The sequence below is a fragment of the Stomoxys calcitrans genome, chromosome 3, assembly GCF_963082655.1.
Source record: "Stomoxys calcitrans chromosome 3, idStoCalc2.1, whole genome shotgun sequence".
Classification (NCBI taxonomy): Eukaryota; Metazoa; Arthropoda; class Insecta; order Diptera; family Muscidae; genus Stomoxys; species Stomoxys calcitrans.
In genome coordinates this window covers 78425077-78437407 of record NC_081554.1, presented here as the reverse complement: position 1 = coordinate 78437407, position 12331 = coordinate 78425077, and the positions used below count along the sequence as shown (strand labels likewise).

Here is a 12331-nt window from a genome sequence, read left to right as displayed (position 1 = left end):
TAAACCCCCGCGACCAAGAAAAAAAAGAACAACAAAAAGAACCTGTGAGCAGGGAAAAAGAAAGAAAAAGTGAAATTAAATTGTACACAGCAAAGAAATTAAGAACTGTTTGAAATGTGAAATTGTTTAAAAATACTTACCATCTAGAAAATAAACATACTTACCTATATTGTGAACCCTAAATACCTACCTTGAAATTAAAACAAAACAAAAACAAGAAGAATACTTACCTAAGGAAATTAGTGAAATAAAAATTGCAAGAAACACAAGAAAAATTATAAAATTACTAACTACTTATTATCTACACTGTTAAAATTTACCTACATATATTTTCTTAAAACCTAATTATTGCACAAAGTGTTTAAACTAATTTATACTGCACTTACCTTAATTTATATTGCACTTGCCTCGTTTTATATTGCACTTACCTAATTAAGCTTATACTACATTGTAAATATTGCACAGTGGAACAAAAAAAATACAAACCTGTGAAAATAAACAAATTGAATTGAAACAAAAAAAGCAATCTAGTCTTGTGGAAAAAAAAGGCAAAACCAAAGTTCGTAAAGAAACATTTTGGTCCATTCGGAGCCGAATTTGTGAAAAAAAAGTGTGGTTATTTCAAAAAATTTTTAAATTAAGTGGCCATTTCGAAAAGTGTGATTTTGGTGGTTCACAGACATTAGTTGTGTTACATCCCTTTGTGAAAAGCTAAAATACATTGGAAAAAGTAAAAAATTTTATTTTTTGTTTAAAAAAAAAAAAATAATAATAATAGAAAATAATCAAAATTGTACAAGAGACATTGTGAGCGTGCTGCAAGATCAATTAATCTACACAACAACAAAACAAAAGCTCGGTTCGGGGTCGCGTTACATAACAAGAGATTGATCCAGAAATCTTAAATCCGTTACGAGCATTCCAGCAATTCAGCCATAAGGTTTTGAGCGGACGGACATTGGAAGGCCGGCGTCTACAGACACACACACACACGTATACCTCTACACATACACTCAAACCTTACCTTCAAAGTGAGTACCCATTTACATGCGTATATAAAAGCACGACACAAGGAGAGAATACCAGGTGCCGCACTTCTTGACTCTCATTGTAATTATGTGGCAAAAAAATACTCGAAACCTGTGCATGACCCTGTATACTTACCTTTTGCGTGCTATAGACTAGTTCATGCGATAAATGCTTTGATGCCCAATGGAGTGAGTTTAGTGACCCGCCATTTTTTGACTCATATGAATTTTGTGACACACATATGCAAAGCGATCCACTGACCCTATATACGTTTGAAGAAGGGGACTCGACGGCCATTTTTGATTTTCAAAAAATTTATTAAGGAATTTCGGAAATATTTACGTCCATTTTGAATTTAATGTGAAAAGTGACCCAAATCGAATCTATGCCATTTTCATCCTGTTTTGTTTTAAATTTGTGCCTCGTTGATTAGATACGATCCTTGTGGTATAGAGGCCTAGTCAGAATTGAATTTGATTTTTGAATCACAGGGTCTTTGTTGTTGGCTCTTTATTAAGACGTGACTGTGTTTGCGATTTTTTTTTTTTTTTTTTTTTTTTTTGAAATTTTGTCGCTGGCTTAGATGAAATGATACGTTGTAGAGCAAAGTGACCTAAATCGATTGGGTAAAAAAAAGAAAAAATTGTCCCAACATTTTACAAATCGACAGAGATATTATCTGCTTTCTTGAAGACTGTCTATTGGGGCGCAAATACCACGTCCCTCGTATTGCAATTCGCCACGATTTATTGAAAGTGGGTTTCTGTTCGCCTTTCTCTGAAGCACTGAATTGATTGACCCGCTGCCTTGAGAGGAAATTTATTTGTTCTTCCATTATCATTAATCCGCCTCCACAGACGAACGAAGACTGTGCCATTTAGTTTGGGAATCCGCTTTGATAGTCGGCATCGGACCCTTCAAGGAAAATTGAGTTTTTTTGAATTTAGGTCCTGAACCGAGACAATTAAATAGTGTTTTGCTTGACCCTTCTCTGAAATTTTCTCGAATTGGAAAATTTTAGTAGCAAGGAATTTTTGGCAAAATGGAGAAAGCTATACGTGATAGATTTGCAAATAGCGTCAATGACTTGGTGGATTTCGACAGCACATTCGCCGCAGCGAGATCCGAGGATAATGTTCATAGCCTGGAGGCTCTAAGAGTGGAGCTGGATTCGCTTTGGAACAACGTTAAAAAATCATACTTAGAATGCCGCGATCATGTTGCAGCGGAGGGCGAAACACCCATGGATAGAAACAAGCTTCGATCTCATTACAAAGACGCTAGGGAAAGCTATATGCGAGTCATAGGTTCATTGAACGCGGATATTAATGCATTTAAAGAACAGGCGATCCAGGAGAAGGCAGAAAGAGAGTCGATACAGCAAGTAAGATCCGAGGAAAGGGATTTTATGCCAGTCTCTAGACTCCCCCCGTGTGATACAGACACTTTCAAGGGAGGATATACAGCTTGGCCAACATTCAGGGACCTTTTCACTGCAATTTATATTAGGAATCCAAGGCTAAGCAACGTTGAAAAACTTTTTCATTTGACACAAAAGACCGCAGGAGAGGCGAGGGAGATGATAAGCCACGTTCCTTTGACAAATGATGGATTTTTATTAGCTTGGTCCAATTTAACTGACAGATATGAGAATAAAAGAATGCAGGTCAACGAACAGCTAAAGATTCTTTTTAATCTGCCAAATGTTACGGTAGAATGTTCTCAGTCAGTTCAGAAGCTGCAGCGCACTGTTAATAGCTGTATACAAACTCTTGAAATACTTTGCGTGGATGTTACAAAATGGGACCCGATCTTGATCTACTTATGTTCGGCAAGGTTACCTAGACAATTTCTAGAGGAGTTTGAGAATTCGTTAAATGATTGCAAGACTCTTCCAACATGGGCGGAATTTGACAGATTTCTGACCCATAAGTTTAAGACCCTCGAGTCTGTAAGCAATATTAAACCAAGTTTTAGTAAGCCAAGTCACAATAAGCAGGACCAGAACAAAAAGTTTTTCAACAGCTTTCACACGAACATTTCACAAAAGACCCACAGTTCTGGTGCTAAGAATAATGCTAATGCAAGACAGCCTCCGGCAAAACCTACCCAAACGGCTCAAAGTTGCCAGATTTGTAAAGCAACGCATTTCATTCGGGATTGTCCGAAGTTTATTGAGAAAAATATCAATGATAGGATTCACATCGTGAAGGTTTCACACTTATGCTACAATTGCCTTTCATCTAATCACGGGGTAAAAGACTGCAAGAGCAAATTTTCATGTAGAGAATGCAACTTGAAGCATCACACAATGCTACACAAGGGAACGGAAACCCAAGCTAGTAGCCAAGACCCAGCCAGAGATGTAGCGCGACCCAGTACTAGTGCTACCGCTCTTACGACAATTATACAGTCCACTCCTGACACAAGACAAAGTAACATCACCACCCTGACCCTTCGGGATAAGCAAATTAGTGAGCGTCATCCTAGGGAAACTTTGCTATTTACTGCCGTAGTGCAGATAGAATCTAGAGGACAACTATTCGATGCCAGAGCTATTATTGACTCTGGATCGCAGTCCACCTTTATAACAGATAAACTCAAGAACAAATTGAGTCTTCCAACTAAGCGAAACTTGGTACACGTCACGGGGCTTAGCCAGATGGTAGCCGAAACTTCGAACAAAGCTTGTCTCTTTACTTTGCGTTCAAGCTTAGACCCTCGATTTGAGTTGGAGGTTTGGGCGCCTGTCTTGAAGGCCCTTCCTTCTAATTTACCACCACAAAACTTAGACCTAGCACAACTTCGGGATGTTGCCAACCTTGATTTGGCAGATCCAAAATTCTATATTAGCCAACCGGTTGACCTTCTAATAGGAATGGACATAGGACCCCTTATTTTTGACATTGGATCTCCTATGAAATCAGTCGGCACACTTTTGGCACAGAACACAGTTTTTGGATGGATCGTTGGTGGACCCATAGCACAAGGAACTACAGGGGGTAACCGAGTTTCTCTGCACAACACAATATCGATAGAGAAAATACTTACACGTTTTTGGGAGGTGGAGGAGACCCCCAAAAAGATTTTGAGGTCTGAAGAGGACATGGTTTGTGAACAAAACTTTAAGACAACCACTCGCCGAAACCAAAATGGAAGATACGTTGTGACCCTACCGTTTAAAAATTGCGAAGAACTAGGAAGTTCTAGAAACATCGCTTTAGCACAATTTTATCGAATGGAAAGGAAGCTGCAGGCAACGCCTGAAATAAAGGAACAATATGATAAAACTATTCTGGAATATCTGGAACTTGGACACATGAGGAGATTATCGGCCGAGGAGGTAACTAAGACTCCCAATTACTATTTGCCGCATCATGCTGTCATCAAGCCAGATCGACTCACAACGAAACTTAGAGTGGTTTTCAATGCGTCAAGTCCTTCTTCGAACAAAAGAAGCCTCAACGACAACCTGTTTGCTGGACCCATTCTTCAACAAGACCTTGTGTTACAAATTTTGAAGTGGAGATTCTTCAAATACGTATTCAATGCGGACGTAACGAAGATGTACCGGCAAATTCTCCTAGACCCTAATCAGACACAATTCCAAAGAATACTTTTTAGAAAATCTCCAAAGGACCAAGTCGAGGATTTTGAGCTCTTGACAGTCACGTTTGGAGTAAATTGCGCACCATTCCTTGCAATCCGAACACTTCTTCAACTTGCGGAAGACGTGGCGGACACATACCCCTTAGCATCAAAGATCATTCAAGAGAATCTGTATGTTGATGATGTTCTGGTCGGGGCTCACACAATTGAAGAAGCCATCCGATCTCGTAAAGAGTTAATCTCAGCCTTTGACTCGGCTGGATTTCAACTCATGAAATGGACAGCAAATGATCACAAAGTCATTCAAGACTTACCTGCCGATCAATTGCTGCCAGTAAATTGGCTTGAGCTCTCGGAGGACTCTTCAACCAAAACCCTTGGTATTCGGTGGAATATTTCTGGGGATTATTTCACATTCACACCACCATCATTAGAAGTCAGACCAACGTACACAAAAAGAGAGGTCTTATCATCCATTGCCAAATTGTTTGACCCTTGTGGTTGGTTGGCCCCAGTTATTGTAATCGCCAAGCTAGTCATGCAGCAAGTATGGCTTGACAAAATAGACTGGGATGACACGCTCAAAGCAATAGCATTAATAAACTGGCAAACCTTTGTAAAAAACTGTGGGGAAATTGAATCAGTAAAAGTTCCAAGATGGATTCAGTTTGTGCCTTCGTGTCAAGTTGAAGTTCACGGGTTTTGTGATGCGTCTGAGAGTGCGTACGGAGCAGCTCTTTACATAAGAGTGGAACATGAAGACCACAAGACAGAAACATATTTGCTCGCTGCTAAGACTCGTGTAGCCCCCATAAAGAAAATCTCGCTACCAAGGCTTGAGTTATGCGGGGCTGTTTTATTATCAAAGCTTGCGTCGTCAATTATAGCTAAGCTTCAAATTTCTAACTTCACAACTTACTACTGGACTGACTCAACAATTGTTCTAGCATGGCTCAAGAAACCACCTTGTGCTTGGAGCACATTTGTGGGAAATCGCGTCTCGGAGATATTGGAAAACGTCGGGGTTGAAAATTGGCTGCATATTGACTCCGAAAGTAACCCTGCGGATGTTGCCAGTCGAGGGTGCTCACCATCTGACTTGAAAGGTCATCATTTGTGGTGGCACGGACCCCTATGGTTAAAACTTCCGAAAGACAGGTGGCCAACGTACGAAGTTTTTAGTGACACGAGTTTAGAAGCGAAAGCAGTTAAAGTTTTTGCTACTACAACCTTTGAAGACCCTCTAGAAAGATTCTCTTCTTTGTCTCGAGCATATCGAGTTTTGTGTTATGTTTTAAGATTTTGGCGAAACACTAGCGCAGGTCGATCGCATCTTAGAATCTCGTCTGGGAAGATTACCGCTGAAGAAATACAAGACGTAAAGCAACGACTCTTAGTTATGACTCAGAAACAGTACTTTGCTTCCGAATACCACAATTTAGAACAGAAAACTAAATTGTCGCCCAGCAGTAGCCTTTTGTCATTGAACCCATTTTTAGACTCGAAAGGGGTTATGCGGTCCAATGGGCGTCTAGTCCAATCACCGGCACTGTCATACAATGAAAGGCATCCCATTCTCTTGCCATATGATGCAAGAATGACTCAACTTCTTGTCGAGTTTGCACACAAAATAACACTTCATGGAGGCAACCAGCTCATGACACGATTATTGCGATCAGAATTTTGGATATTTCGGTTAAAACCCCTTGTTAAGAAAGTTATACACAACTGCAAGACCTGTATTTTGTATAAAAAGCACTTGCAATCACAAATAATGGCGTCCCTTCCACCTGAGCGCACTTCACTCTCGAGACCCTTTACCAATACCGGGGTTGACTTTGCAGGACCCTTTAATATTAAAAACTATTCAGGTCGTGCTTGTCTGATTACCAAAGGGTACGTCTGTATCTTTGTTTGTTTTGCGACAAAAGCCATACACTTGGAGGCAACAACCGATCTTTCTACACAATCTTTTTTAGCGGCGTTTTCGCGTTTTATTGCTCGTAGAGGTTGTCCGGCCTGTATCTACTCCGATAATGGGAAAAACTTTGTGGGCGCCTCTGAATTACTTAAAAAGGATCGTCTAGAGTTCTTAAAGACTCTACAAAACCAAACGCTGCAGCAGAATGTTTATCAAAATCTAGTTTGGAAATTTATTCCTCCTGGTGCCCCTCACATGGGCGGCCTGTGGGAAGCGGGTGTCAAGTCTTTTAAATCCCACTTGCGCAAGTTTATTCCGAAAATGAACTTTACGTTCGAGGAATTGTCCACAATTTTGACTCGAATAGAGGCTTGCTTAAATTCCAGACCGCTGAGTCCAGCCAACGACGACCCCAATGACTTCTCGCCTTTGACTCCAGGCCACTTTCTTATTGGTACACCACTTCTGACCCCAGCGGAGCCTGATGTTTCAGATCAGGATGTCTCTTTTGCTAATAGGTGGAAAAGACTCAAAATAGTATCTCAATACTTTTGCCAACGATGGAAGTCGGAGTATTTGAAAGAATTGCACCGCAGATCCAAATGGAAATATCAGCAGGAAAATCTCGCAAAGGATGATTTAGTTGTAATCAGAGACGATAGGTTCCCTCCTACGGAATGGACAATGGGTCGCATTGAAAGGGCCTATCATGGTACAGATCAAAATATAAGAGTAGTAGATGTTAGAACGTCAAACGGAATAGTCACTAGACCCATTACTAAAATTGTCAAATTGTTTTCCGCATGACTAGTCGGGTACTCACGAACCTTAGAACACGGTACTCACAAGACTTTTCTTACAGGAATGGCGGCCTACTTACCCCGTGGAGATTGGCAAGAGGAGGAGGAAAGACCTCGCGAAAACAATCGTGGCGCACGACACAATGAAAGACGTGATGGCAATCGCCAGGAAAGAGGACATCCTGGAGCGGACCGGGACTTGCAACGTGGGCGTGGTCGTCCAAGTACATGGCAGTATTCATGTGGTCTTTGCCAAGATGACCACGCTCTTAACTCATGCCAGCGCTTTCGAGACAAAACCCCGTACCAACGGTACGAAACAGTGGAAAGGAGAGGCTATTGTAGAAATTGCCTGGCAAGAAGTCACCTAGCGCCAGACTGTACAAGCCTCACAGGGTGCCGCCGTTGTCATGATCGTCATCACACCCTACTCCATGGGGCCCCTCAACTCGAAGAGGCACCCCTCAATATAGACGTGCCTGTGACACCGCCCCGCTTCTTATGGGACATTGTTTTTGTGCCGACGGCCATTATACGCATAACCGGTGAAGACGTCGACAGTTGGGCTTCTGTGCGAGTCCTGGTAAGCCAGTCCTCTATAATGTCCAGAATCGCGTATGCGACGTTCCGCCGGCTTGGTCTTCGAACGTTTTTGTACCAAGGTAAACGATTTGCTAGCTTTAAAATTATGTCTCGCCAACCCACTAGCACTTGGGCGTTAAAGGTCAACGCGCTCATCACGGACGAGCTGCCAAGACAACCCTATTCCGACCCTCTTCTTCACGACCCGACCCGTGATTTAACTGATAGCTCACTAGCTGACCCGGACCCGAGAAGCAATGTTCCTATCGATCTAGAGCTTGGTGCAGATACATACTCTGCAATACATAGAGAAGGTCGCATATTTACCGGACTTGGTGACGTCAACGCCTATAGGACGGTACTGGGATACATCATATCCGGCCCTATTCGGAATCTAAATCAATAAGGCTTCCATCGTCATACTTACTTAGCCCTTAAAATCTTGGAATGTAACACTTGGTCATGGGGGGCGGAATGTTCATGGTTGTGCTATTTTTTTTATCATAGCTGCTGTGCTAGCTAAACGCAACAGGTATGTGCCTAGCGGTCTGTCATGTAAAACACACACGCACTCATACCAACGTGCGTATATGCAGTCGCTGGGTACATACTTGTTTGTTGTTATTCAGCCAAACAAATGTTCATCGCCAACCACTGGCAGATGATATTCTTTTCTTTTTGGTAATTATTCGAAGTCAAGCTTAACTCCCGTACGCATATAAACCCCCGCGACCAAGAAAAAAAAGAACAACAAAAAGAACCTGTGAGCAGGGAAAAAGAAAGAAAAAGTGAAATTAAATTGTACACAGCAAAGAAATTAAGAACTGTTTGAAATGTGAAATTGTTTAAAAATACTTACCATCTAGAAAATAAACATACTTACCTATATTGTGAACCCTAAATACCTACCTTGAAATTAAAACAAAACAAAAACAAGAAGAATACTTACCTAAGGAAATTAGTGAAATAAAAATTGCAAGAAACACAAGAAAAATTATAAAATTACTAACTACTTATTATCTACACTGTTAAAATTTACCTACATATATTTTCTTAAAACCTAATTATTGCACAAAGTGTTTAAACTAATTTATACTGCACTTACCTTAATTTATATTGCACTTGCCTCGTTTTATATTGCACTTACCTAATTAAGCTTATACTACATTGTAAATATTGCACAGTGGAACAAAAAAAATACAAACCTGTGAAAATAAACAAATTGAATTGAAACAAAAAAAGCAATCTAGTCTTGTGGAAAAAAAAGGCAAAACCAAAGTTCGTAAAGAAACACTCCCTTTTTGGAAACTTAAAAACTTATCCGTCTACTCGGCGGAGTGACCAAAAAGAGCCATCAAAAAGTGGTGTCACTCTTAGTTTTGTGTATTCATTCATCAGCAAAGTAAACACCAACAAAAACTGAATGTTGTTGACTTTTTTAGATGTCCAGTTCGGTACAATGTCTTTGTACATCACATATCAATCACCACAAGAAAGTCATTTTGGTAATTTTTCTTTATCCCTGCTTCAACAAAGGATTTCGATTCTTTTGCTAGCTTTGTCTCCCATGTGAGGCAGCAAATTGTTGTTTGTTTTTCATCATTCCCTGACTAAGGGCCTTAACTTTTTTGTCCGACATTGTTCATTTATCAGCAAATGGTGGACAAATTTCATTTGCTTCTGTCATTCAATGTAACGACGAAATGGTTAGCAATTTTGAAGACGTGAAAGCGCAACAAAAATGTTTGTATTGGACAATTTTTTTTTTTTTGGAGAGCGTTATTTCTGTTTAAAAATTCTATCGTTTAAAATTGTTTTGAGACATTTTCGAGATTTTGAATTATTTTTGGCGCTACAACTTATATAAAAACAAAATTCGCTAGTTCGACTGGGCCGAGGCTAAGATGTTCACTATTTTGGATTCTAAGGAGGAAAAAAATTGTTTTTTTTTTTTACCCATCACCGAAGGAAAGTGGGTATAAAAGCGGGTATATTCATTCTGTCATTCCGTTTCCAACACATCGAAATAACAATTTCTGACCATATAAAGTATATATATTCTTGATCAGCGTAAAAATAGCCTTGTCCGTCCGTCTGTCTGTTGAAATCACGCTACAGTCTTTAAAAATAGAGATATTGAGCTGAAACTTTGCACATATTCTTTTTTTAACCATAAGCAGGTTAAGTTCGAAGATTCGCTATATCGGACTATATCTTGATATAGCCCCCATATAGACCGATCCACCGATTTAGGGTCTTAGGCCAATAAAAGCCACATTTATTATCCAATTTTGCTGAAATTTGGGACAGTGAGTTGTGTTAACCCCTTCGACATCTTTCGTGAATTTGGCTCAGATCGGTTCAGATTTGGAAATAGCTGCCATATAGACCGATCCGCCGATTTAGGGTCTTAGGCCCCTAAAAGCCATATTTATTATCCGATTTTGCTTACATTTGGGACAGTGAGTTGTGTTATGCCCTTCCATATATCTCTTCAATTTGCCTTAGATATGTCCAGATTTGGATATAGCAACCATATAGACCCATCTCTCGAATGAAGGTTTTGAGCCCATAAAAGGCGCATTCATTGTCCGATTTCGCTGAAATTTTGTTAGACTCTTCGACATTTTTCTGCAACTTGGCCCTGAAATCGCGCCACACTTCTGCGATATCTGGCGTTGCTGAAAATAAGGTTAAGGGGGAGCGTCCGTTCCCCCTTAAGATATCAAAAAATGAAGTATCCTATTTTCACCGCGGGATCATTAAGCACCTTCAGTGAAAAGTTTAAGAAAATCGATTCAGCCGTTTCTGAGTGTATAAGGTACACATAAACAAACAAACAAACCTACAAACAAACACAAATCAATTTTTATATATAAGAAGATATCAAGGCTTATGAGGATTTGAGAATAGGTATGACTATGATTCGGGTGGAAATTCGTGTCCAGTTTGTACCCAAATCATGTTCTCATTAAACTCTTGTAAACGCATTTGTATTATTCGGAAAAGAAATTAAACAATTTGTGAACCCGCCAAAATTATGTGACTTAATCTAGACTTGCAGACGTCTACCGTTCTGCTGTCGCTGGCTAGAACAGACGTCTCAGTCATTGTGTCTGCCATGACAGGGCCACTGTCTAATCGGAAAACATGCTGACAGACTGATGGTTGGCAGCAACGACTTTTGCAGAAGCTGTGAAGGGGCCGAGGAAGAAGAGACTATAGGACATCTTCGCACTGGCAGTCAGAAGGAGTTCCACTTGAGGTTCATATTTCTTTGAGAACTTGTCTAATTAAGCTGATGTGCACATTCGCAAGTTGTGACACTATTCAAAGCGATATGGATAGTTCAACGGTAGGAACTATAAGGCATCTTCCTTCTCCTGTTCCTGTGTTATCGCAATGGACGAAAGCGTTTTAGTGAGTCTGATGACATATTGCCACTTAAACCTATATGCCCACCTTTTAAAGCTACATGAGAGCACACTGATAGGAAAAACAAGTAAAAAGGCGTTAAGTTCGGCCGGGCCGAACTTTGGATACCCACCACCTCGGGTATATATGTAAACCACCTTTCTTCAAAATTCGGTGAAAATTTCATACCTTATACTCATATACCTCATACCGATCTGAACTAAAGGGTGATTTTTTTGAGGTTAGGATTTTCATGCATTAGTATTTGACAGATCACGTGGGATTTCAGACATGGTGTCAAAGAGAAAGATGCTCAGTATGCTTTGACATTTCATCATGAATAGACTTACTAACGAGCAACGCTTGCAAATCATTGAATTTTATTACCAAAATCAGTGTTCGGTTCGAAATGTGTTCATTCACCGTAACGTTGCGTCCAACAGCATCTTTGAAAAAATACGGTCCAATGATTCCACCAGCGTACAAACCACACCAAACAGTGCATTTTTCGGGATGCATGGGCAGTTCTTGAACGGCTTCTGGTTGCTCTTCACTCCAAATGCGGCAATTTTGCTTATTTACGTAGCCATTCAACCAGAAATGAGCCTCATCGCTGAACAAAATTTGTCAAAATTTGAACACATTTCGAACCGAACACTGATTTTGGTAATAAAATTCAATGATTTGCAAGCGTTGCTCGTTAGTAAGTCTATTCATGATGAAATGTCAAAGCATACTGAGCATCTTTCTCTTTGACACCATGTCTGAAATCCCACGTGATCTGTCAAATACTAATGCATGAAAATCCTAACCTCAAAAAAATCACCCTTTATATACGACACGGATGTCGAAAAGCCGAACATAAGTCACTGTGTCAAATTTCAGTGAAATCGGATTATAAATGCGCCTTTTATGGGCCCTAAACCTTAAATCGTGAGATCGGTCTTTATTGCAGCTATACTCTAATCTGAACCGA

At 40.2% G+C, this 12331-nt stretch overlaps 2 protein-coding genes across 2 annotated transcripts; both read left to right on the top strand.

The window, feature by feature from the left end:
* The first annotated feature begins 67 nt into the window (after positions 1 to 67).
* Positions 68 to 8681, top strand: LOC131995922 (uncharacterized). Its single transcript, XM_059365234.1, has 2 exons — positions 68 to 1031; positions 7422 to 8681. The coding sequence occupies exon 2, from the start codon at positions 7424 to 7426 to the stop codon at positions 8345 to 8347; it is 924 nt and encodes a 307-aa protein (XP_059221217.1). The 5' UTR covers positions 68 to 1031; positions 7422 to 7423; the 3' UTR covers positions 8348 to 8681.
* LOC131996056 (uncharacterized) lies at positions 3341 to 7366 on the top strand. Its single transcript, XM_059365493.1, has one exon. The coding sequence runs from the start codon at positions 3341 to 3343 to the stop codon at positions 7364 to 7366; it is 4026 nt and encodes a 1341-aa protein (XP_059221476.1).
* Positions 8682 to 12331: the final 3650 nt, after the last annotated feature.

What these genes read in the sequence shown, in the direction of transcription:
- LOC131996056 (XM_059365493.1), top strand. Translation starts at nt 3,341, where the DNA reads ATGCTACACAAGGGAACGGAAACCCAAGCTAGTAGCCAAGACCCAGCC.
- LOC131995922 (XM_059365234.1), top strand. Translation starts at nt 7,424, where the DNA reads ATGGCGGCCTACTTACCCCGTGGAGATTGGCAAGAGGAGGAGGAAAGA.